At 37.1% G+C, this 27,249-nt stretch overlaps 4 protein-coding genes and 1 pseudogene across 4 annotated transcripts; all 5 read left to right on the forward strand.

Moving 5' to 3' along the window:
- Positions 1-11,194: 11,194 nt before the first annotated feature.
- LOC148588083 (uncharacterized) lies at positions 11,195-12,573 on the forward strand (annotated as a pseudogene).
- A 1,695-nt stretch (positions 12,574-14,268) lies between these two features.
- Positions 14,269-15,402, forward strand: LOC148588084 (uncharacterized). Its single transcript, XM_088514038.1, has one exon. It carries the CDS (start codon positions 14,269-14,271, stop codon positions 15,400-15,402), a length of 1,134 nt encoding a protein of 377 aa, XP_088370164.1.
- Positions 15,403-18,225: 2,823 nt separating this feature from the next.
- LOC148588085 (uncharacterized) lies at positions 18,226-19,299 on the forward strand. Its single transcript, XM_088514039.1, has one exon. The coding sequence runs from the start codon at positions 18,226-18,228 to the stop codon at positions 19,297-19,299; it is 1,074 nt and encodes a 357-aa protein (XP_088370165.1).
- An 817-nt stretch (positions 19,300-20,116) lies between these two features.
- LOC148588086 (uncharacterized) lies at positions 20,117-21,064 on the forward strand. Its single transcript, XM_088514040.1, has one exon. The coding sequence runs from the start codon at positions 20,117-20,119 to the stop codon at positions 21,062-21,064; it is 948 nt and encodes a 315-aa protein (XP_088370166.1).
- A 538-nt stretch (positions 21,065-21,602) lies between these two features.
- On the forward strand, positions 21,603-25,607 carry LOC148588087 (uncharacterized). The gene is made up of 6 exons (XM_088514041.1): positions 21,603-21,948; positions 22,177-22,564; positions 22,715-23,590; positions 23,681-23,903; positions 24,404-25,438; positions 25,554-25,607. The coding sequence occupies exons 1-6, from the start codon at positions 21,603-21,605 to the stop codon at positions 25,605-25,607; spliced, it is 2,922 nt and encodes a 973-aa protein (XP_088370167.1).
- Positions 25,608-27,249: the final 1,642 nt, after the last annotated feature.

Genomic DNA, 27,249 nt, shown 5'->3' on the forward strand with positions numbered 1-27,249 from the left:
ATGACAGCAATCGGGATGAAAGATCAATCGAAAGAACTGGAGTTAAAGAACTCGTCCATCAATTCTTGGAGCAAATTCTGTATCAAATCTTTGATCAATTTCTTCAAGCAGTTCTGAGCTTAGAATTCATTACAAGTTAATGGAAACTTCCAGATTCGGAGTTGCAATTGAAAAAAGCTCTGTCAGTGATAGAATGTGATGTAAAGCATTGTGAGACGGTGGTGGAATGGTTAAGACAGGATATCATAGCATTGCAGACAATGTTTCCATTCAAATTGGAGTTTGAGGAAGCGAAGATGGCGGAAGCTCGGAATTTTGTGGCTCCGAAGATATATGAAATATGGATAAGATTACTGGATTCATCAGAGCTGGATGTTCATTGGACCAGATATGTCAGAAAAAATGGAAATACAGCATCAGAGACCGAGCCCGGAGATGTTCAGATGAGATCCGCTGGTGTTACGAGGGCGGAAGTAGAGCAAGTGCAGTCTAGCTTGAATGATGAAGGTGAGGACTTGCCTGAATCAGCATCAGAGACGGAGGTTGAAGCAGAGAAGCCATTAAAGAAGTGCTGCTGTTGTTGTTGTAAATAAGCTGAGATTTCTGCAGCTTTTTTTCGTTTTCCTAAGCTTTTGAATTGTACCAATTTTCAATAAAGTCTGTTTGTTTAGCTATGAATTGTTGCATAATAAGAAAAATCATTTTTAAGCTGGTTTTCTGATTGATTGTTTTTGGTCTTTAGTTGATTGTCTATATATAGTTGTACGATAGTAATGTAGTTTCTAGCATTACTCTACTGTTGAGAACAATGACTACAAATTGGGCTAAAAATTTGCCATATGGAGGAAATGGAGGCGGTGCCTGAGCGGAGAAAGCAAGGTGAAAGGGGAGGAGGAGATGCCGAGGGGACTAGAGGTGAGGCGTGTGAGCGGGGATGGAAGGCGGAGAATGGCTTATAAGCAAACGAAAAATAATAGAAAACCAAAAGGTGGAAAAATGGAGATAAGAGAAACTTCCTATATAAATACACAACACAATAGAGAAACATGACCGATATCCTTGAAGAAAATGAATCCATTAGCCAAGATCAGAATTGCCCATGAAGAGGGATTTTCGAGGTTACATGCTGAAGGGGTCAAGAAGAATGGAAGATCCGTGGATTGTAATGGGTAAAAAAGTGAAGCCCTGAGTGGAGTTTCGATGGCAGGAAGGGATGAGAATGAGGATGAGGATTATCGATCTGCACCGGAGAATTCTGCTTTCTGTTGTAAATTGGCATAATGAGAATGATAATGGGGTTTCCTTGATGTTCAAGAAGGAAGAAATGGAGGAGATCGGGGAAATACACAGAGAAATGGATGTTGAGATTGTTGAGAAAGCGGAAGATCAATCGCGGAGAATTGCGATTGATGATTATTCTGTAGAAGAAAAAGGTGATGATGTGAATGATGAGATATTCTGTACAAGTACAGCCTAGCTTGAATGAAGGTTTGGATTTGCAAGAACCAATAGAGGAGGAGGTTGAAGTGGAGAAAGAAGCAAAGAAGCCATGAAAGGTGTGCTATTGTTGTTAATTAAGCCAAGATTCATAGCCATGTTTCTGCTTTTTGGTTAGTTTTTCTTAGACAGAATTCAATTGCTTATAGCGACGAATAGAGGCTCTTGACCAACGCAATTCAAAATACGCGTGTGGGTACCGATGGAAGGCAGAGGCTTATAAGCAAAAGAATAAAAGAGAGGGGGAGGATGGGGAGGAGAAACTTGAGTGCAATCTTTCTTCTTTCACTTGTTTGATGTTTTGGTGACTAACATTACCAGGTTGAGTATGGGCTATATTTATGGACCAAAGTAATCTTTCCAAAGGTGTAAGCCAGACGATAAAATCTAATATAGACTATAAAATAGTTTTTTTTTTTTTTTTTTTTTTTTTTTTTTTTTTTCATTTGATGCTTGGCTAAAAGCTTGGACAATAGAATTCTTTTTTTAGGCAAATAGGGAAAGGGAAAGGGAAAGGGTAAAGGAAGAGTTGAGATGCATGTGAGACATATTGGTTTTGGTGGAAAAAGAGGACAAGGACAAAGATTCGGTGCAATGCCCCTACCCTATCGCGCTCAGGATACTAGTGTAGAAGCATAGAACACGGAAACATCGGCTACAAAATGGGCCAAAAATCTGCCATTTGGATGGAAGCAGAGGCGGTGCGTGGGTTCACATGCAGACCAAGTGGCACGTAAGCCGCAGGCCCGCAGGCGCAGAGGAAGGGGGAGCAAGGGGTGGAGGAGATGCCGAGGAGACTAGGTGGGGTGTGTGGGCCGCGATGGAAGGCGGAGAATGTCAAACTTAGCTTATAAGCAAAAGAAAACCAAAAGGTGGAAAAATGTCAAATTTGCCTCTCGGGATGCATACAGGAAGTGAAAATTAAAATAAAACCCTGAAGCCCAATTCTTTTGATTTTCAATAGAAAGAGGTAATAACGTTTGAGTCTCCATTTGGTTTTGTGGTTTCAAAATGTACGAATTGAAAAAATAGTAATTTGAAAATGTAACTTTTTTCAATTCAGTTGAGCATTTGGTAAAATCTATAAAAATTGATTATTTATGTCATTTAAAAATGCGGTTCGACCATAAAACGCACCACATATCATTTGGTAAAATCTTATGTAAATATTTTCAGCAATGACACGTAGTTGATAATATTAATATTAGCAACAACAAGGCCCAATCATCATGACGACAAGGCTTAGTAAAGGAACATTCACTTGACAATTGGGGGTTTGTGATTTGTGATTTGTTTTTTAATCTTATAGAGTATATTTTTGTTATTTTGAGTCGTGGAGGGGGATACTGCAACCCCAATGTTGAATTGGGGGTCATTGCAAAAATTGAGACATTGAAAAACATTGAAAAAATAACGATAGTAATTAGAGGGGGCAAATGTAATTTTCCCTATACTCAAATAACAGGTCCAAAATTTCAAATCTTTCACCCAAGCTATGTGAAGTAGTAAACTCATTGAGGTTAAGAGAGTAACCCATCTATGAGGTTAAGCAAATAAAAAAAATAGAAAATAAAAAATGATAGAAATCATTGCCCTTGTCCATCATCTACATTAATATTGTGATTATTTGTTACATTCTAAGCTTTTCTAGCGTCTTAAGATTTTACCAAACTTTCAACAGTTATTTTTCTTGAAAAAAGTAATATTTTCTCAAAATATGGGCAGCTCATTCAGGCGTTGTTCAAACGGCTCTATTGAATGAGTTTTTCAATTTTTCGTCAATTTTTACCTCGAGTAATATTAATGTCATACTACGTACGACATTGTTTCTAGATCTTTATACACAAAAACAACATCATTTCATGTATATATATATATATATATATATAGGCAGTTAGCGGTTAACCGTCCGCCTTTTCTCCCCTAACTTATTATATGGTTTATCCTTTGGTCCACTCTTTTTTCCCAAAATGCCCATACTCTAATCCTTATAAAGCTCAATTTACTATTGGCGCCAAACCCATTTCATTTACCCATTCCTCCAAACAACTCTCTCTCAAGAAAACCAGTAATCTTCTTTTTGGTATTTCAAGCTTTTTGGCGGTTCCTTGGGAAGAAATTTCTACCAATATGGAAGGCGAGGCACAGAGACTCTTGGCCAACGCGATTCAAAATATGATTGAATTTAAGACCAATCTTTCGGTTTTTGATACAAAGATGCAAGCTCTGATGCGTGAATGTAAAGAGGGATTAATCAAGAGAGCTGGAGATTCTGTAAACAAGAGTTCGATGGGGTGGATGAAAGCATCTCACGCATCCAATGAAGAATCTTCTTCCAGGGCTGTGATCGCAATGAAGGCTCGAGTAGTTGAAGCTGGGATTCAGGTCAGTAATCTAGTTATTGAATTTGTGTTTATGATGTCGAGGCGAGATGAATTGGCAGAAAAGATTGGAAAACTCAAGGCTGCATTCAAATGGGCCACTAAGCTTGATTCCATGGTGATTGAGAAGGTTGTCAATCTGCTGGAAATGGCTGGCAGTGGAGTGAGGAAGATGAGAAGATCCGAGGAGTTGAAGAATAAAGGAAAGTCGGTAATTGATGGCGGCAAGCGGGATGAAAGATCAAATGAAAGAATTCGAGTTAAAGAACTCATCCATCAATTCATCGAGCAAATTCTGTATCAAATCTTTGATCAATTTCTTGAAGCAGTTATGTTCTTAGAATTCATTACAAGTCATCGGAAACTTCCCAATTCTGGGTTGCAATTGAAAAAAGCGCTGTCAATTATAGAATGTGATGTAAAGCGTTGTGAGACGGTTGTGGAATTGTTAAGAGAGGATATCATGGCATTGCAGACAATGTTTCCATTCAAATTGGAGTTCGAGGATGCGAAGGCGGCGGAAGCTCGGAATTTCTTGGCGCCTAAGGTATATGAATTGTGGATAGGATTACTGGATTCATCAGAGCAGGATGTTCATAGGATCAGATATGCCAGAGAAATGGAAATCCAATCTAACTTGGAAGGAGATGCTGCTGCTATGAATGATGAAAACGATGTCGTTGAAGATGATCTTGGTCATCAGATGAGATCTTCTGTAGAAGTACAGCCTAGCTTGAATGAAGGTGTGGGTTTGCAAGAACCAAGAGAGGAGGAGGTTGAAGTGGAGAAAGAAGCAAAGAAGCCATCAAAGGTCTGCTATTGTTTTTAATTAAGCCATGTTTCTGCTTTTTGGCATTTTTTTTTTTCCTAAGAATTCAATTGTACTCCAAACAAGGACCAACTTTGAGTATATGTTCTTTAGCTATGAAGCATAATAAGCAATCTTGTTTTCTGATTGATTGTGGTTGTTTGATATTGAAAGCAATCTATTATCTAGTAGCATGAATTGACTGAAGAATATTACAAGTTCTAGAAGGATTTCAATCCTAAGACAAAAGAGTACCAAATGCTTTTTTGGAAGTGATGCAACACAAAAGGGAAACAACAGAAAATAAAAATAAATCAATGTTGAACAAAGTCTCACCGAACAACAATGGAGTTTGGTAGAGTCTCACCACCAAAAAGAAAAGGAGTCGCACCTCAAAAAAAGAAATTGCATCTCTAATAAGAGTATTTCACCGAGAAAATATAATTCTTCATTCATTTTTAAACGATTACAATAGTTTACATAAATACATTGACAAAAATCTTAACCCTAATTTGACTTACTTTGGTCCAATATCATCATTTACATATAGAACGTAAAATACACCCCCTAAAAGTTGTCAAACTCACCCGCTATAGCTTGCTGCTAATATTGCTAAATATCAAGTTTTATCCCGAGTGGATATCTTCAAGTATGACTCTTTTAATTAAATCACATCCTAAGGTGTAAATTTTGCCAATTTTCTCCCCTAAGGTTTTAATTGTTATATCAAATAGATTTTTCTGTCGACTTTATGGTGCTACCACGTCATACCGAATTAGAAGCAACACTTGTGCCCCTTTTAATATAAAAATAATATATAATGAATATAAATTAAAAAAATTGACCACCTGGATCTCTAAGGGTGTTCTTGTAGCTAAACCCCATTTGGTGGCAGTGGCCAAATAGGGGAGATTGTGAGGCCACCCTTCACCTCTGGGGGGAGTGCCAAAGTGACCCGTGCAGTAAAACTGTACAAGCGGTTGAAATTAGTGATTATTGTCTCTAACCATCAATTGTATTTTAGGCGGTTATCAAATTTTTGTATAACCGCTTTTCTAAAATGGGCCATTTGGGCCTATTCTAGTGTTTTAGGCATTCATTGAGCATCTTTTTATGGCTTATTTTAGATGGTTTTGGGCCTTTTTTAAATAATTAGAAGGCTTCAAAATGTAACAAAACTCAAGATTATTATTATTATTATTATTATTATTTATGAATAAACATCAGTTTCATTAAACTCAAAATGAAAAATATATATCAAACACACAAAAACAACGCCATTTTGTATATTATTATTATTATATAAGTATAGCGCGATTAGAAGTTTTTAGACAGTTAATAACCACCCGCTTGTACACTCCTACCGTGCAACCACACCAAGCAAATGGGGGTGGCCCAAGTGGCCAACCCACCTCTCGTTTTTGTTTCCTATTTTATTTGGTTTTTAGATTTAGATTTATAATCTTAATATATAACACTTTGCACGAGTATGAAGTTTACCCTATAAGAGTAGAAACACGAAATGATCATACCTTAGACTCGTCGTTAAAAATAAACTAGCTTAGAGCCCCCGCTACGAACCAGGTTTATATATATATATATATAAGTCAAACAGTTTTTAAAAGATTATCAACAACAAATTTTATTTTCTTCTCTTAATTAACAAATTAGCTACCAAAAATGAAAAATGTTCATAAGATCATTTTAAACCATAGTTTTACTTAATAGCATAAACCCACATATCCAATAAATTTAAAAATTCATAAATTTTAGTTCTTATAAATTGAAACGTGTTAAATATTTGTTCCCATATATGTAGTTTAAAAGGAAATATAAAGGGAAAAAAAAAATTCAAAATAAAAACCTAGATTAATCAATTATAGAAAATGATTGATTAATCATTATATTCCAACAATGAAACCACTTCTCAAAAAAATTGTTTGTAAGGAGAAAGTTCAACTCCTGAAAGTTAATTATATTTCAACAATGATACCACTGACAAAAATAAAGAAGTGTTCTAAAATAAATGAGCAGGATTATATATGATTACAATTATGTTTACTAATTTTGTAAATAAAAGAATGTTGGTAGTTTAATTTTTCTTTTAAAAAAGAAAGAGATAAAAAACTATGACGGGAATATTGGAACACCCAAAAACAAAAATGAACAACAAAAGTCAATTAAATTTACAAAAGAAAATTTGTAACTCGTATTAAATAAAATTAATAAAATTTGAATGAAAAATAATATATAAATTAGAATAGAAATTAAGGACAAAAAAAAAAAATGTAAACAAATGAAAACTACTAATTTAATAAAAAAGAACTCTTTTTTCTATATTTCTCTCAGTTCCAATGAAATCCACAAATATTAGAAAAGGTTTTGTCAAATAGATTTTTTTCTTTTTTTCAACCATCCTTCGCTTATATAAAAGTAAATGAAACTAATTTTAAGACATAGGAAAACGAAGACAAAAAAAACTATGATTGGAAAATTGAGTGTGAAATATATTGGAAAAATTGAGTTTCTACAAAAAGAAACTCTCTCACTATTATTTCCTGAATTCAATGTAAAATTTACAAAAGAAAAGTAATCATTTGAATAAAAACTAATATATAAACTAGAAGAAAAAAAAATAAGGGTAAAAAAAATGAAAGAACATAAGCACCGGAAATAAAGATAAAAAAACAAACAAAAAACAAAAAAACAAAAATATTAATATAATTGAAAATAACTATTTTAGCAAAATAAAAAACAAAACTGTCGTATAATTTTTCATTGAGAAACAACGATTGGAGAATTGAAAAGAACTGTTATAGAAAAAAAAATTAAAAAAATAAATAAATAACGGTAGTATAATTTTTCATTGAGAAACAACAAATAGAAACTCTCATAGAATCTCTCTCTCTCTCTCTCCCTCTGCTTTTTCTGGAATTGATTGATATAAATAGAAAGTAAAAGAAGAAAAAAATAGAAAAAATATATATAAGGGACAAAAACAACAATGGAAGAACATAAGCATGAAAATAAAGATTAAAATATATATATATAAAATGACAATAATAATATAATGAAAATTTTTTTTTCCAACCATCATTCACATATATAAAAGTAAAAGAAACTAATTTTAAGACATAAGGAAACCAAAGACAAAAAATAAAAAATAAATCTACGATTGGAAAATTGAGAGTGAAATATATTGGAAAAATTGAGTTTCTACAAAAAGAAACTCTCTCACTATTAATATTTCTTGAATTTAACGTAAAATTTACAAAGAAAAGTAATCATTTGAATAAAAAATAATATATATATTAGAAAAAAAAAATGGTCAAAAACAAAAAATGGAAGAACATAAGCACCCAAAATAAACATATAAAATGACAATACTAAGCTAATGGAACATAAATGTTCTAGCAAAAAAAAAAACGAAATAAAAGAACTGTAATATAATTTTTCATTGATAAACAACTATTGGAAAATCTCACTCTCTATAAAGGAACACAGAGATATAAATAGAAAGCAAGAGAAAAAAAGAGAAAAATAAACAGAGAGAAAGAAAGAATTTGGGAACCTTTTGTTTTCTCCATTAAGATATCAATTAAATGCATTCCAAATAAAATTCCTACGTTTTAATTGTCTCACATTGAGATATAAAGAGAAAGCAAGAGAAGATAAAAAGAAAAATAAAGAAAGAGAGAGAGAGAGAATTCGTAAACCTTTTGTTTTCTTTATTAAGACAGTTAAATATATTACAAATAAAACTCATACGTTTTAATTGTCTCACATTGAGATATAAACATAAAGCAAGAGAAGATAAAAAGAAAATTAAATAAAGAGAACCTTTTATTTTCTTCATTAAGATATCAATTAAATGCATTCCAAATAATATAAAGAGAAAGCAAGAGAAAATAAAAATAAAAATAGAGAGAGAGATAGAGAGAAAATTTGTGAACCTTTTGTTTTCTTCATTAAGACAATTAAATATATTAAAAATAAAACCTATACGTTTTAATTATCTCACATTGAGATATAAACATAAAGCAAGAAAAGTTGAAAATAGAGAATTTGAAAAGCTTTTGTTTTCTTCATTTAGACAATTCAGTGCATTACAAATAAAACCCTTATGTTTTAATTGTCTCACTAAAAGGCTAATATCTAAAACGCCACGTGTCGCAATTCTAAGCAAAAGAATTTGTGAACCTTTTGTTTTATTCATTAAGACAATTATGTCTCATATTGAGATATAAACATGAAGTAAAAGAAGATGAAAATAAAATTAGGGGTAAAGTCCACTTCTCCCCTTCAAACTACCACCCCAATGACAATTTACCCCTCAAACTATTAATTACGACAATTTACCCCCAAAACTACCAAAACAATGACAATGTACCCCCAATTTTAAAAAAATGACGAAATTACCCTTACTAAAATAAAAACAAAAATACTAATAATTAATTTCTTTTCAAAATTTTAAGGGTATTTTTGTCTTATTGAAAATTATACAGGGATAATTTCGTTATTTTGCTAGCATTGAGGGGATACAATGTCATTGTTTTGGTAGTTTGGGGGGCAAATTGTCATAATTGATAGTTTATGGAGTAGATTGTCATTGGGGTGGTAGTTTGAGGAGATTAAGTGGACTTTACCCCAAAATTAAATAAAGAGATAGAAGTTCCCAAGAGGTAGCTCAATCGGCTGGGACCACACTTAATGAAGTGGAGATCACTAGTTCAAATCTCCCTTCCTCCCTCTTGTGCGGACATGTCCAAAAAAAAAATTGAAAAACCTTTTGTTTTGGAAAAAATATAAAAAAGCCTCCCAAACTACCAACCGTTTTCGATTTAGCCCCTTGATGTTCCAAAAGTCATAAAGTAGCCCCCCAAACTACCAAACTGTTACATTTTGGCCATTCCGTTAGTCAAAACCGTTAGTCTGGACGGAAACCACGAAACGACGCCGTTTTATTAGGGTTAAGTTACGAAAATGCCCTTGTGGGATTTTTTTTTTTTTTTAAAGCATGAACAAAACGGCGCCATTTTTGCTTAGGGTAATAGTTATATTTTGATTTTATTTGTTTAGTCTCTCCTTCTCCTTCACACAGCCTCCTTCATGAACTTCTGTTTCAACGTTTAGGTGCTCAAATCGTACTTCAATTTCTGGAAGTTCAATTCCAACTCTGAGAAAATTCCAATAAACAAGAAAATCCATTATGGTACTGACAAATATGTATGAAAATTAAGTATAGTTGAAAAACGATACCCATTAATCTCTAGTTGTGAACCCCAAAAGAATTTGGATGTGAGTTTTGATGGAGGTTTTTTGGAGGAAGAGGGGACGAGTAATGGAAATGGTGTTTCTACTAAAAGTGCAGAAAAACAGAGTATGGAGGAAGAAATTGCAATTGATTTCTAAGTGCGGAAAAACAGAGTATGTGTGTGGAGTAGCTTTGGGAAAGCTGAGGTCTTTTCGATCGAAATTGGAATGTATATGTTTATTTTGTAGATGAAAAAACCATATGCAAAATAAGCTCAAATATGGTAAGCATCCAAACACGAACGAGCATGTTATGTAGAAAATATAGTTTTGGGCAAATTAGGAAGATTTAAGAGAAAGGTTGAGAATATAGAACTCTGCCAGAATTGGTGTACTAAAAAAGAGGAGATTTTGGTTTACTTAATTTATTTATTTATTTTTGAGTAAGAGATTTTGGTTTAGAGTTGTTTCATGTTTGTTCTTTCAGCAGAATGATGGTTTTTACACAAGTTGAAAGCTGCTGCTATTTAGTTTGGTTATTGAGATTTGTTTCGTTTTGTGTTGTCCTTGTTAGTAAAAGTCTTGATTTCAAACTTAATTTTCATCTTACACCTCCAATTTCAATTACATGTATTAGAAATCTTTTAAGGAAGAATTTGACCGGGTGAGGGTGAAGGAAGTTGCGTGAAGGAGAATGAGAGACTAAACAAATAAAATCAAAATATAATTATTACCCTAAGAAAAAACGGCGCCGTTTTGCTTAGGGTTCCCTAACCCTGTTTTGCTCCTACTTTAAAAAAAAAAAAAAAAAAAAAAATTAAAAAAATTAAAAAAATCCCACAAGGGCATTTTCGTAACTTAACCCTAATAAAACGGCGTCGTTTCGTGGTTTCCATCCAGATTAATGGTTTTGACTAACGGAGTGGCTAAAATGCAACAGTTTGGTAGTTTGGGGACTACTTTATGACTTTTAAAACATTAGTGGACTAAATCGAAAACGGCTGGTAGTTTGATAGACTTTTTTATATTTTTTCCTTTTGTTTTCTTCATTTAGTTATAATATCTTTTTATTAGAAAGTAAACATATCACTTTTTGATTGACGTGATAGCTAAGAATTAAAACCTTTAGGAGTAAATCTAGAAAATTTAACCATTAAGAAGTAAGATTAAAAAAATCATACCTAAGGAGCTCGAACCATTTTCCCCTTTTAAAAATGTATGCCTACTTTATTCTCTCATCCATCCGCCCCTCTGTCCCAAAATGCCCTTACTTGGTCGTTATAAAGCTCTGCTTATTTTGGGCGCCAAGCCCACTTCATTTTCCCATTCCTCGTAACATCTCTCTCTCTCTCTCAAGAAATCCAGAAACAAGAAAAAGTGAGCCTTTCTCTCAATTCTATCTCTCAACAAAACCAGTAAATCTTCTATTCCGCATTTGAACGAATATGGAAGGCGAGGCACAGAAGTTCTTGGACAAGGCGACAAAGAAAATGCTTGAATTTCATGCCACTATTTTGACTTCTGAGCAAAAGCTGCAAGCACTGATGCGTGAATGCAAAGAGGGATTCAAGAAAGATGGAGATCTTCCTGGAAAGAGGAGTTTGAGGGAGTGGACAAAAGTGCTTGAATTATCTAATGAAGAATCTGGGGTTGTGGATTCAATGAAGGTTCAAGCAGTTGAAGCTGGGATTAAGCTCTCTCACCTCCTCATTGATTTTCTGTTTATGATGTCAAGGCAAGACGAATTGGCAGAAAAGATTTGGAAATTCAAATCTGCGCTTAAATGGGTCACTGAAGATGGGAATTTTAATTCCTTGGTGATTGGTAAGGTTCTCAATCTACTCGAAATGGCGGACCGAGAAGTGAGAGAGAAGAAAAGATCCAGGGACCTAAAGAATAAAGGAAAGGCGGTGTTAATCGACGACGGCAATCGGGAGGAAAGATCGAGTGGAAGAATTCGAATCCACGAACTCCTCGATCTATGCTTTGAGCTAACTCATTATCAAATCTTTGATCAATTTCTTGAAGTAGTTTTGCGTTTAGAATCCATTGTAAGTCATCGATATCTTCCGGCTGATTCGGAGATGTTAATGAAAGAAGCGCTGTTGATGGTGGAATCCGGTCTGAGGCAATATGAGGAGGTTCTGGAACGGATAAGAGGAGATATCATAACATTGAAGAAAATGTTTCCATTGAAATTAGAGCTTAAGAAGGATGCCAAGACGACGGAAACCCGGATTTTGGTGGCGTGTAGAATAGATGACCTGTGGAGTGGAGCACTGGATAATTTATCAGAAGAGAAGGATGAAAACGACAGTTATAACCAAAGGGCCAGTGCAAAATTTGAGAGAGCAAATGGAATGCATACTACGTCGGAAAACAACGAAATCGATTTCCTGGATACTAGTGAAGGCAATAATGAGGCTGGGATGTTCAGATGAGATCCGGTGTTACGAGGGCAGAAATAGAGCAAGTACAGTCTAGCTTGAATGATGAAGGTGTGGACTTGCCAGAATCAGCATCAGAGACGGAGGTTGATGCAGAGGAGCCACCAAAGAAGTGCTACTGCTGTTGCTACTGTAGTTGTAAATAAGCTGAGATTTCTGCAGCTTTTTTTGGTTACTTTGTTCCTAAGCTTTTGAATTGTAGCAACTTTCAATAAAATCTCTTTGTTTAGCTATGAATTGTTTCATAATAAGAAGATCATTTGTAAGCTGGTTTTCGGATCGATTGTTTAGTTAATTGTGGATAGTTGTACGATAATAATGTGATTTCTAGCATTACTCTTGAGAGAAAAAAGGAAGAAAAAAAGGGCGAAATAGGGAAAATTGGCTACAAAATCGGCCAAAGATCTGCCATATGGTAGGAAATGGAGGCGGTGCGAGGGCTCATGACAGAGAATGCGGGGTGCAAGGAGCGGAGGAGATGCCAAGGACACTAGACGTGCGGCATGTGGGTGGCGATGGAAGGCAGAGAATGGCAATCTGGCTTAGAAGCAAAAGAATAAAAGAGAGGGGGAGGAGGAACTTGAGTGCAATCTTTTTTCTTTCACTTATTTGATGTTTGGTGACTAACATCACCAAGTTGAATACTGTATTGTAGCCATAAAGACTCTTCCAAGGTTGAGTAAGGGCTATATTTATGGACTAAAGTAATCTTTCCAAAGGCGTAAGCGAGACGATAAAATCTAATATAGACTATAAAATAGTTGCTTTTTTCATTCCATGCTTGGCTGAAAGCTTGGAAAATAGAATTCTTTTTTTTGGCAAATAGGGTAAAGGAAGAGTTAAGATGTATGTGAAACATATTGGTTTTGGTGGAAAAAGGGGACAAAGATTCGGTGCAATGCCCCCTACCCTATCGCATTCGGGATACTAACGTAGAAGCATAGAACACTGAAACATCGGCTACAAAATGGGCCTAAAATCTGCCATTTGGATGGAAGCAGAGGCGGTGTGTGGGTTCACATGCAGACCAAGTAGCACGTAAGCCGCACGCACAGAGGAAGGGGGTGCAAGGGGTGGAAGAGATGCTGAGGAGACTGGGTGGGGCATGTGGGCTGCGATGGAAGGTGGAGACTGTCAAATTTAGCTTACAAGCAAAAGAAAACCAAAAGGCCACTCAGGATGCATATAGGAAGTGGAAATTCTTTTGATTTTCAATAGAAAGAGGTAATCACGTTTGAGTCTCCATTTGATTTTGTGGTTTCAAAATGTACGAATTGAAAAAATAGAAATTTGAAAACGTAACTTTGTTCAATTCAATTGAGCATTTAGTAAAATCTATAAAAATATATTATTTATGTCGTTTAAAAATGCGGTTCGACCATAAAACGCACCAGATATCATTTGGTAAAATTTTATACAAATATTTTCTGCAATGACACGTAGTTGATAATATTAATATTAGAATTGGATATGGCCTAGCAGCACTTTTAGAAATTAAAATATATATATATATTTGATAACAATTAAAACATTTTAGAAGTAAATCTACAAAATTTAACCATTAAGGAGCTCGAAGCATTTGTTTTTCCTTTTAAAAATGTACAGCAAATTGCACTTACTGTACTGGTACGCTTATCCTCTCATCCACTCCTTTTTTTCCCAAAATGCCCTTTTTTTTTTCCAAAATGCCCATACTTTGTCGTTATAAAAGCAATGTTTATTTTAGGCGCCAAACCCACTTCAATTTCCCATTCTTCATACCATCTCTCTCTCTCGCTCTATCTCTCTCTCAAGAAAACCAGAAACAAGAAAAAGTGAGCCTTTCTCTCAATTCTATCTCTCAAGAAAACCAGTAAATCTTCTCTTTCGCATTTCAACGAATATGGAAGGCGAGGAACTGGAGTTCTTGGACAACGTGGCACAGAAAATGCTTGAATTTCATTCCAATACTCTGGCTTTTGAGCAAAAGACGCAAGTCCTGATGGGTGAATGCAAAAAGGGACTCAAGAAAGATGGAGATCATCCTGGAAAGAGGAGTTTGAGGGAGTGGATAAAAGTGCGTGAAATATCTAATGAAGAATCTGGGGTTGTGGTTTCAATGAAGGTTCAAGCAGTTGAAGCTGGGATTAAGCTCTCCCACCTCCTCATTGATTTTGTGTTTATGATGTCAAGGCAAGACGACTCGGCAGAAAAGATTTGGAAATTCAAATCTGTGCTCAAATGGGTCACTGAAGATGGGAATTTCAATTCCATGGTGATTGATAAGATTCTCAATCTACTCGAAATGGCGGACGGAGAAGTGGGTGAGAAGAAAAGATCCAAGGAGCTAAAGAATAAAGTAAAGGCGGTGTTAATCAATGATGGCGATCAGGAGGAAAGATCGAGTGAAAGAATTCGAGTCGGCGAACTCCTCGATCAATGCTTTGAGCAAATTCTTTATCAAATCTTTGATCAATTTCTTGAAGTAGTTCTGCGTTTAGAATCCATTGTAAGTCATCGGAATCTTCCAGCTGATTCGGAGATGTTAATGAAAGAAGCGCTGTCTATGGTGGAATCCGGTCTGAGGCATTGTGAGGAGGTTCTGGAATTGATCAAAGGAGATATCATAGCATTGAAGAAAATGTTTCCATTGAAATTAGAGCTGAAGAAGGATGCCAAGAAGACGGAAACCCAGATTTTGGTGGTGTCTAGGATGTATGATCTGTGGAGTGGAGCACTGGATAATTCATCAGAAGAGAATGTTGAAGACGACATTTTTACCCGTAAGGGCAGAGTAAAATTTAAGAGACGAAATCAATTGCATACTATTTCGGAAGGCGACGAAATTGATGTCCCCGAAGACGATGAAGGTGGTGATGTGAATCAGATGAGATCTGCCGGAGTTACGAGGGCGGAAGTAGAGCAAGGGCAGTCTAGCTTGAATGATGAAGGTGTGGACTTGCTAGAATCAGCATCAAAGACGGATGTTGAAGCAGAGAAGCCCCCAAAGATGTACTGCGGCTGCTATTTTAAATAAGCTGAGATTTCTGCAGCTTTTTTGTTGCAGAATTGTTGTTTTAAATTGTACCAACTCTAATAAAATCTGTTTGTTTAGCTGTGAATTGTTACATAATAAGGAGATCATTTGTAAGCTGGTTTTCTGATTGATTGTTTTGGGTCTGTAGTTTTTTTTTTTTTTTTTTTTTTTGACATGTTCATACAAGAGAAGGGGGAAGAGAGATTTGAACTAATGACATCCGCTTCATTAGGCGTGGTCCACAGCCGATTAAGCTACCCTTGGGGACGTTTTGGGTCTATAGTCAATTGTCGATAGTTGTACGATAATAATGTAGTTTCTAACATTACTCTAACATCGTTGTTAGAATATTTTATATTTTCTAAATTAGGTTTATTAATATTTTCCTTAACAAGTTATTTCTCTTTATGTTAGAATATTTTTATTCTCCGTTATTATATTTCCCTATAAAGTTTATCATCTTCCTTAATTAGTTTAAAGTTACTGTAGGGTTTCTTGGTCACTACTCATTGTCTCTCTATAAATAGAGAGTTATATAATATTCTTTAAAATATTGAAGATACAAGATATAGCCCATATGTCTCTCTCTACTTCCGCTCTCACTTTCTTTCTCTTTCATATTTTAATATTTTATATTTTATATATATTTCAACAATCGTGAACATTGGCTACAAAATGAGCCAAATATCTGCCATATGGGGGGAAATGGAGGCGGTGTGAGGGCTCATGAGCGGAGAATGCGGGGTGCAAGGGGTGGAGTTGACGCTGAGGAGACTAGAGGTGGAGCATGTGGGTGGCGGTGGAAGGCGGAGAGTGAAAAATCTGGCTTATAAGCAAAAGAAAATTAAAAGAGAGGGGGAGGATGGGGAGGAGAAACTTGAGTGCAATCTTTCTTCTTTCACTTGTTTGATGTTTTGGTGACTAACATTACCAGGTTGAGTATGGGCTATATTTATGGACCAAAGTAATCTTTCCAAAGGTGTAAGCTAGACTATGAAATCTAATATGGACTATAAAATAGTTTTTTTTTCATTTGATGCTTGGCTGAAAGCTTGGAAAATAGAATTTTTTTTTTTTTTTTTTTTTTTGGCAAATAGGGAAAGGGAAAGGGGAAAGGAAGAATTGAGATGTATGTGAGACATATTGGTTTTGGCGGAAAAAGAGAACAAAGATTCGGTGCAATGCCCCTACCCTATCGCACTCGGGATACTAAAGTAGTAAACTCGTTGAGGTTAAGAGACTAACCCATCTATGAGGTTAAGCAAATAAAAATAGAAAAATGATAGAAATCATTGCCCTTGTCCATCATCTACATTTATATTATGATTATTTGTTAGATTCCACGCTTTTCTAGTGTCTTAAGATTTTACCAAACTTTCAACAGTCATTTTTTCTCGAAAAATTAATATTTTCTCAAAATATGGGCAGCTCATTCGGGCGTGGTTCAAACGGCTCTATTGAATGAGATTTTCTATTTTTTGTCAATTATTACCTCGTTAGGACGTGGTCGAACAAACTACAAACTGAGCTTCATGGTTCTCTCCTTGTCCAGACATGGTCTGAATGAAACAATGATTGAAATCATCGAGTTCTAGCTTATTCCTATATGGCCAAGTTCGGGGGTTAAAATCCGTGCGACATGGTCTGAATGAAACAATGATTGAAATCATCGAGTTCTAGCTTATTCCTATATGGCCAAGTTCGGGGGTTAAAATCCGTGCATATCAATATACACGCATGGTAAATGAGATTTGAACAAATCGATGTGACTAAATTAGTCTCATAACAAAAATTCCTAAGTCAATAGAACGGATTAGTTATACACCCAATCAAATAGTTGGTCAACAAAAGAAAAGTATTACATACTATTTTTTTTTTTTTTTTTTTTTTTTTTTTTTTGCTCGATACTTCAATGAATCAATTAATAATGTTCTGAAAATTCTATTGTCAGTGCTCATACATAGTTCATTGTTCAACTTCTATAATCCATGTGACCTCACTTTTATAATTCTTCATTTATTTCTAAACCGTTACAATAGTTCAATTTCATTAAACTCAAAACAAAAACTCTATATCAAACACATCAAAACGACATCATTTTGTGTATATATATATATAAGGGTAGGGTGATTAGTAGCTATTATTTAGGCAGTTAATAACTACCCGCTTGTTCAACCTTACCATGCGGCTACTCCAAGCAAATGGGGGTGGGCCAAGCAGCCAACCCACCTCTTGTTTTTGTTTTCTTTTTTTTTTTTTTAGTTTTAAAATTTATATTTATAACACACTAGTCCGAGGTTTACTTTACAAAAGTGGGTGCACAAGGTGACCTTGTCTTAAAGGGGCCAATGGGTTTCGTCTTCATTTTATATATATATATATGTGTGTGTGTGTGTGGTAACAATTAAAACATTTTAGAAGTAAATCTACAAAATTTAACCATTAAGAAGTGAGATAAAAATCATACCTAAATTTAACCATTATTTTAAGGAGCTCGAAGCATTTTTTTCCTTTTAAAAATGTAGACCAAATTGGCAAATTGCACTTATTGTACGCTTTTACTCTTATACACTCATTTTTTTCCCAAAATGCCCATTTTTTTGTTTCCCAAAAATGCCCATATTTTTTTGTTTCCCAAAATGCCCATACTTCGTCGTTAAAAAGCTCTATTTATTTTAGGCGCCAAACCCACTTCATTTTCCCATTCCTCAAAACAACTCTCTCTCTCTCTCAAGAAAACCAGAAACAAGAAAAAGTGAGCCTTTCTCTCAATTCTCTCTCTCAAGAAAACCAGTAAATCTTCTATTCCATATTTCAACGAATATGGAAGGCGAGGCACAGAAGTTCTTGGACAAGGCGGCACAGAAAATGCTTGAATTTCATGCCAATACTTTGGCTTCTGAGAAAAAGATGCAAGTCCTGATGCGTGAATGCAAAAAGGGATTCAAGAAAGATGGAGATCGTCCTGGGAAGAGGAGTTTGAGGGAGTGGATAAAAGTGCGTGAATTATCCAATGAAGAATTTGGGGTTGTGGTTTCAATGAAGGTTCAAGCAGTTGAAGCTGGGATTAAGCTCTCCCACCTCCTCATTGATTTTGTGTTTATGATGTCGAGGCAAGACGAATTGGCAGAAAAGATTTTGAAATTCAAATCTGCGCTCAAATGGGTCACTGAAGATGGGAATTTTAATTCCTTGGTGATTGATAAGGTTCTTAATCTACTCGAAATGGCAGACAGAGAAGTAGGTGAGAAGAAAAGATCCAGGGAGCTAAAGAATAAAGGAAAGGCGGTGTTAAACGATGACGGCGATCAGGAGGAAAGATCGAGCGAAAGAATTCGAGTCGGCGAACTCCTCGATCAATGCTTTGAGCAAATTCTTTATCAAATCTTTGATCAATTTCTTGAAGTAGTTCTGCGTTTAGAATCCATTGTAAGTCATCTGAATCTTCCGGCCGATTCAGAGATGTTAATGAAAGAAGCGATGCTGGAATCTGGTCTGACGCATTGTGATGAGGTTCTGGAATGGATAAGAGGAGATATCATAACATTGAAGAAAATGTATCCATTGAAATTAAAGCTTAAGAAGGATGCCAAGACGACGAAAACCCGGATTTTGGTGGCGTCTAGGATAGATGATCTGTGGAGGCTGTGCAGTGGAGCGCTGGATAATTCATCAGAAGAGAATGTTGAAGACGACATTGATGTCCCGCTTACTGAAGACCATGAAGGTGGTGATGTGAATCAGATGACATCTGCCGGAGTTACGAGCGTGGAAGTAGAACCAGTGCAGTACACTAGCTTGAATGATGAAGGTGTGGACTTGCCAGAATCAGCATCAGAGGCGGAGGTTGAAGCAGATAAGTCACCAAAGAAGTGCTGCTGCTGCTGCTGCAAATAAGCTGAGATTTCTGCAGCTTTTTTGTTGCAGAATTGTTGTTTTGAATTGTACAAACTCTCAATAAAATCTGTTTGTTTAGCTATGAATTGTTGCATAATAAGGAGATCATTTGTAAGCTGGTTTTCTGATTGATTGTTTTAGGTGTTTAGTTAATTGTCGGTAGTTGTATGATAATAATGTAGTTTCTAGCATTACTCTAACATTGGGAACATTGGCTACAAAATGAACCAAATATCTGCCATAGTGCATAATAAGGAGATCATTTGTAAGCTGGTTTTCTGATTGATTGTTTTAGGTGTTTAGTTAATTGTCGATGGTTGTATGATAATAATGTAGTTTCTAGCATTACTCTAACATTGGGAACATTGGCTACAAAATGAACCAAATATCTGCCATATGGGGGGGGGGGGGGGGGGGGTGTGTGAGGGCTCACGAGCAGAGAATGCAGGGTGCATGGTGCGGAGGAGACGCCGAGGAGACTAGAGCTGGGGCGTGTGGGTGGTGATGGAAGGCGGAGAATGGCCAATCTGGCTTATAAGCAAAAGAAAAATAAAAGAGAGGGGGAGGATGGGGAGGAGAAACTTAAGTGCAATCTTTTTTCTTTCACTTATTTGATGTTTTGTTGACTAACATCACCAAGTTGAATATTGTATTGTAGCCATAAAGACTCTTCCAAGGTTGGGTAAGGGCTATATTTATTAACTTGTAATTAATTAAAAGTCCTCATCTAGAAAGCTCTCTGAGTTTCCTCTAGAGAAAAGGGAACTGTCTTCTCCTGGTTGCCAGTGTAGGAGGTTTTGCTTGTGGGAAGTGGATTATGGCGGAGGAATTGGAAAGGTTATGTGGTAGATTCTCCCTGACGGATGGTGAGAAGTCAGTCATCTATGTTTCTGAAGGGGATATTGCTGATCTGCATCGTAAGGGAGTCAATTGTCTGGTGGGTAGTCTCAGAACTGAACGTAAAGTGAACAAGGATGCCTTCAAGACTTTGCTCTCTAGATTATGGCGTTTAATGGGTAGTGTGACCTTCAAAGAATTACAAACCAACCTTTGGCTCTTTGAGTTCTCAAATGGTGTTGATAAGTGCAGAGTTATGGAAGGTAGGCCCTGGAGCTTTGATCGTCAAATTCTTGTTCTTAAAGAATTTGATGGGAGAATCCCTCCCTCTCAAATGGATTTCTCTTTCTCCCCTTTTTGGGTTCAAGTGCACGATATGCCACTCCTTTGTATGACTAAAGGGGTTGGTTCTAGGATTGGAGCATCTATGGGGGTTCTCGAAGACGTGGACGTAGCAGGTGACGGTGCTGGCTGTAGGTGTCTTCGAATTCATGTTGCTATTGATATTACAAAGCCTCTGGAGCGGAGACGATCCTTGCAGTTGGAGGGGAATTCAATCTGGGTTAGTTTTCAGTATGAGAAACTTCCTTTATTTTGCTTTGATTGTGGCTGTATAGTGCATGGCTTGAGGGGTTGCCCTACTAAGAAATCCACACGCATTAACTCTACGACGGAAGAGAAGCAATGGGGTGTTTGGCTACGTGCTGATGATCCTGAGCGTCGAAATGGAGGTGGTGATTTTGGCAAGAATGGTGGTAATGTACGGCCTGGTTCTGATTCGGAGGAGGGATCCCATCACGGTGGTGACAGTTTTCCATCACATTCTCAGTGGAAGGGCAGTTATCGTGCTCATGGTAACCAACAACTGAACTGTAATTCAAATGTAGCAGTTGACAGCGAGGGTTCGGAATTGCGCCACGTGGTATAGTTGCCATGTCTAAAGGTAAAGATGTCCTCTCTTTGTTAGACGTGGCTGAAGGTACTAAAGGTTTGGAAGTGTTTGATGCTTCAACAAGGGATGATGTCATTCTTCCTGAAAGGCGGGGTCATTGTTCACAGCATAGTGAGCAGGCTAACGACCTCTCTATTACTGCAAAGACAGTGGAGTCTTTAGCTATTAATGAGAAATCCAAGGTCTCTTCTCTAGTGTCCCCTCAAGTGGTTGGAGATGCTATGGATGCCACTGAAGGCTCTCACTCAGTGGAAACTTCTTCCTTTTCTGGTTAGGTTTTGGCTGAGTTTAAAGGAGAAAGTTCTCTTATCAAGTTGAAGAAGAAGGCTTGTGGTGCTTTGGTTCAAAACGCCCTCTCTGCTAGCAAGAATTTGGGTAAGCGTAAGAAAGGACTTTTACAAGGTAGTTTTGTGGTTGATGCTGGGAGTAAGAAGAAAGTTAAGGGTGGGGAATTATTGTTGGGAGATTTTATCCCGGAAGTGGCGGAGGCTGTTCCACAGCCCCGCCGAGAGCCATGATTATCTTAAGTTGGAATTGCCGTGGGCTTGGGAACCCACGAGCAATCCGTGACCTGCGCCAATTGGTGAAGGAGAAGAAACCCACTCTTTTGTTTCTTATGGAAACAAAGAGTAAACAGATGAGGATGGAAAGGATAAGAGTTAAATGTGGATTTGAAGGGGTTTTTGTTGTTGATCCTGTGGGTCGTAGTGGTGGATTGGCTCTTCTTTGGACAGAGGAGTGTGCTCTTGAAATACAGAATTATTCAAGGAGGCATATTAATGCAATTGTCCATCAACCTCACATAGGTGTTGCATGGAAATTCACTGGGTTCTATGGTCACCCAGAATGTGCCAATCTGTGTTGGAGATTACAATGAGATTACTACCTTTAATGAGAAGTTTGGTGGTTCTCTCCGAAGGGAGGGTCAAATGGCTTTGTTCCATAGGGTACTTGTTGATTGCGATCTAAATGATTTGGGCTTTCAAGGTTCTAAGTTTACTTGGTTGAATGGAAGGGATGATGATACTTTCACCAAGGAACGCCTAGGAAGTTACTGCATAAGGAAGTTACTGTACATGTCTTGGCAGCTAGATCGTCTAACCACAAGCTTTTGTTGATATCTTTTTTGCGTTTGGAGGAAGAAAGGCCGAGCTACAAGAGGGCGTTTAAGTTTGAGGCTAATTGGTTAGTGGATGAAGAGTATTCTGATGTTCTTCAGGCTACCTGGTCTGCAGGGCCTCCTCTGTCCTCAGTTAATCAGAAATTGTTTGATTGTAAATCAGCATTTTCTTGTTGGAGTGCTAGGAAGTTTGGGTGTAGTAGGCGTTGGCTGCAGCAAAAAACTAGTTTGTTGGAGGATTTACAGTGTGCAGAGGGACAAGATAATAAGGAGGTTATTAAACAATTACAAGCAGATATTGATTTAATCCTGGAGCAAGAGGACATTAAATGGAAACAGCGGTCTAAGCAGCATTGGTATCAACATGGTGATCGTAACACACCCTTTTTCCACTTTTAGGCTAGCCATCGACGCAAGAAAAATTTTATCAGTAGGGTTAAGGATGAATCTGGTTGTGTTTGGTCTAAGCCTAGTGAAATTGGGTCTGCCTTCATTGGTTATTACAGGATCCTGTTCTCCATAGAATTGGCTTCTAATCTGGAGGATTGTTTAAGGGGGGTGGATATGAAGGTCACTGAGGAGATGAATGCCATGCTCACTAAGGAGTGTTCTTGTGCAGAAGTTGAGCAGGCCTTGTTTCAAATGCAACCTCTGAAATCTCCTGGACCTGATGGTTTTGGAGCTTGTTTTTATCAGAATTCTTGGGAAGTTGTGAAGCATGAGGTTTGTCAGGTGGTCTTTAATTTTATGCATTCAGGTATTTTTGATCATAATCTTAATTCCACACTTATTGCTCTCATCCCTAAAGTCAAGCAGCCTGATAACTTGTCTCAATTCCGCCCTATTAGTCTCTGCAATGTTATCTACAAAATCATTGCAAAGGTTCTTGCTAATAGGTTAAAAAAGGTTTTACCCTCTATAATCTCAAACAATCAAAGTGCTTTTGTTCCTAGGCGACTCATATCAGATAACATTTTGGTCGCTTTCGAAGCGCTTCATACCATGGATGGTAGGATGAAGGGTAAAACAGGTTATATGGCTTTGAAATTGGATATGTCAAAAGCTTATGACAGAATTGAGTGGGATTTCTTGGAGGCAATTATGCGGAGGCTTGGCTTTGCTGAAAAATGGATTGTTTGGTCCATGATGTGTGTCCAAACAGTTTCTTATTCTGTCCTTGTGAATGGTCAGCCTTATGGTCCAATTGTGCCTTCAAGGGGAATTCGTCAAGGTGACCCCCTCTCACCTTATTTCTTTATTCTTTGTGCTGAAGGACTTACATCCTTGCTAAGGACAGCTGAAGAGGGTAAAAGCATTCATGGTGTTGCTGTTTCTAGGGGTGGTTCCACTGTTTCTCATCTACTATTTACTGATGATTGCTTGTTATTTTGTAAAGCTAATCTCTTTGAGTGGTTGAAACTATAAGAAATTTTACTCTTTTATGAGCAAGCTTCTGGTCAAAAACTTAACAGGGATAAGACTTCAATCTTCTTTAGTCGTAATACTAGAGAAGAGACTAAAGCTCACATTTTGGCCGTGGCAGGGGTGAATTCTACACAGCTCTATGAGAAGTACCGAGGCCTACCCTCTTTTATTGGTCGCTCTAAAATCAGTTCTTTCTCTAGTTTACAGGATAAGGTCTGGGCTAAGATCAGTGGGTGGAAGGAAAAGTTCTTATCTCAGGCTGGTAAGGAGGTGTTGTTAAAAGTTGTTGTGCAAGCCATTCCCACTTATACTATGAGTGTCTTTCAACTTCCTAAGGCTTTGTGTTCAAGCATTAATTCTATGATGTCTGGTTTCTGGTGGGGACAAAAAGACAATGTTTCTAAGATGGCTTGGATGAGTTGGGATAGAATGTGAAGATCTAAAAGAAGGGTGGTTTAGGATATAGAAATCTTGAGTGTTTCAATTTAGCTTTGTTGGCTAAACAAGGGTGGCGATTTCTTCATGATCCAACTAGTCTGGCTGCAACCATAATGAAGGAAAAATATTTTCCTAATGAGGATTTTTTGCACTCTAATCTGGGGTATAAGCCTTCTTATGCTTGGAGGAGTATTTCGAATGCTTAAAAATTGCTTAAACTGGGATTGGTTTGGAGGGTGGGTAATGGTCATTCTATTCACATCTGGAAGGACCGTTGGGTTAATTCCCCTTCATCTTTTCTTATTCAATCCCCTGCTAATACCCTTCCCCAGGATGCTACTGTGGCTCTGCTAATTGATGAGCATACTAATTGGTGGAATGTTCCCCTTATTAAAGAGGTTTTCTCTGAAGGAGAAGCTAGTCTTATCTGTGGTATGCCCATCTGCCCCCGTAGTCAAACTGATAAATTAGTTTGGTCAGGTACTTGCAATGGTTTTTTCTCTGTTAAAAGTGCTTATCATCTTGCTAAAGAGAAGTCTATTTCTGATAGGGGTATGTGTTCCTCTTCTGCCAATATGGATAGCTTATGGAACCAGGTTTGGAATATTAAGGGTGCTCGTGTGGTTAAAATGTTTTTATGGAAGGCTTGCAATGATATACTGCCCACTAAGTTGAATCTGTTTAAGAAAGGTATTGTTCCAGATTCTTTGTGCCCTATCTATTTGTTGGAAGTTGAGACCTTGGAGCATATTATTTGGAGCTGCCCTTCTGCTATGGATGTTTGGATGGAGTGCTCAAAAAAATTTCATAAGTGCTCCTTAGTGCCTGCCTCATTTACTCATATTCTGGAATTCCTTTTGTTACGGTTAGAAGATGAGGATATCCAGTTGTTTGCTGTAGTGGCACGTCAGATTTGGTTGAGGCGAAATTCTTTTGTTTTCGGTGGGGATCTGATTTCTCCTTCATGTGTTTTCATCCTAGCAAAAGATCAAATGCAGGCTTTCCTTGCTGCAGAACAAACCCGAATCAGTGGATCAATTCGTCCTCCACATCCCATCAGTTGTATCAGTTGGACTCCTCCTCCTTCAGATGTGATCAAATTTAATTGGGATGCAGCAATTAGTAAGAGGGAGCAAAGGATGGGCATGGGATTTTTAGCAAGAAATTCTGCTGGGCATGTGCTTGCTTCCTATTGTGCTACCAAGCCCTATATTGTTGATCCAAGTACTGCAGAAGCTGTTTCTGCTTGGAAGATGATTGAAGTTGCTGTTTCTCTAGGCTTTCAGAGTGTTATATTTGAAGGTGACTCTTTAGAAATTGTCCAAGCTTTAAAGAATGAAGGATCTTGTTTAGGCAGTTTTGGTCAAGTTGTTAATGAAGCAAAACTCTGTTTGCATTTGCTTCATTCTTGGAGTATTTGTCATGTAAAACGAAGTGCCAATAATCCTGCACATTGTCTAGCTAAGTATGCTTTCTCTTTAGATTCCGATCAGCTATGGATTGATGAGTATCCTAGCTGTATTCATGATCTTGTAATGTTTGAGAACCATTTGGTTTATGTTGTGACAAATGCAAATTCCAAGATCATCAAAGAAGTAGAAAAGTGCAGAATAGAAAAATAACACAACCACACAAGACACCAAGATTTAAGTGGTTCGGCTTAACAAGCCTACATCTACTGGCGGAGACGATCCAGGAGAAATTTACTAACAAAAAGTGGAGTACAAAGAGTAGTACAAACAAAACCACTCAAACCCAAAAGCCCCAATACACACCAAATCTCACTCAAAAGAGAATTAGATACAAAAGAGAAAAATATTCTCTAAAATTCTCTAAGCATTTCAGCACTCCAAAAGTGAGATCAAAATGAAGAAAAATGGTGTATCTCTTTTTCTCTACAGCACACAAGTCTTCCTCTCTCTCTCGGCAGTTTTTTCTTTTCTTCTTTCTCTCTTTTTCTTGCTAAAGTTGCTGCTTCTCTTCTTGACCGAATGGCTTCAAATAAAACAACAAACAAAGCCTTTTCACAAAGCTTCTAGAAGAAGCTCAATCAATGGAGAGCAAAGAGAGACGTGCGGGAGAGAAAAAAAAAACAAGTCAACAAGTATGGGATGCCATACTATTGTGGGGCCTACGGTAAGGTTTATGAAAATTCAAGTCACATAATCTGACAAATCTCCACCTTGACTTGAATTTCATCAAGTCTTCAACACAAATCTCCTTAAGACGTCTCCTCCAACACCCCTAAGGGTAATTACAAACGACAAACACCAATCAAGTCCAAGCAATGCTTAAACTTGAGGATCGGAAGTGGCTTCGTCAACATGTCCGCTGGATTTTTCGCCGTAGCAATTTTCTTCACTATGATATCACCTTGTGTCACGACCTCCCGAAGAAAATGATATCTGACATCAATGCGTTTGGTCCTCTCATGATACATTTGATTTTTGGTCAAATGTATTGCGCTCTGACTATCACAAAATACAACAGTCTCATCCTGCTGCAAACCCAGATCACTGACCAAACCTCTAAGCCAAATTGCTTCTTTCACTGCCTCTGCTGCTGCCATATACTCTGCCTCCGTAGTGGACAAAGCAACCGTCGACTGTAAAGTCGCTTTCCAACTAATGGCACACCCCGAGAGAGTGAAAACAAAACCTGTCAAAGATCTTCTTTTATCCAAATCACCAGCATAATCTGAATCAACATAACCAGTAACACTGGAACTGATACCACTGCCTCTATCATAGACTAAACCAACATCTGTAGTGCCCCGTAAATAACGGAGTATCCATTTCACTGCCTACCAGTGAACCTTGCCCGGATTCGCCATGTAGCAACTAACAACACTAACTACCTGTGAAATATCTGGACGAGTGCACACCATAGCATACATGATGCTTCCAACTGCACTGGAGTAAGGAACACGCGACATGAACTGCTCCTCCTCCTCACTCTGTGGCGCCGATGCTGCTGAAAGTCTGAAATGAGCTGCAAGTGGAGTACTCACTGGTTTAGAATTATGCATACCAAAGCGTTCAAGTACTTTCTCAACGTACTTTTTCTGTGACAAGTACAACTTTCCCGCTTTTCTATCCCTGTGAATCTCCATACCAAGGATTTTCTTCGCAGCACCCAAATCCTTCATTTCAAACTCATCACTCAACATAGATTTCAA

The sequence above is a fragment of the Corylus avellana genome, chromosome 1 (genome assembly GCF_965113065.1).
Source record: "Corylus avellana chromosome 1, dhCorAvel1.hap1.2, whole genome shotgun sequence".
Lineage (NCBI taxonomy): Eukaryota > Viridiplantae > Streptophyta > Magnoliopsida > Fagales > Betulaceae > Corylus > Corylus avellana.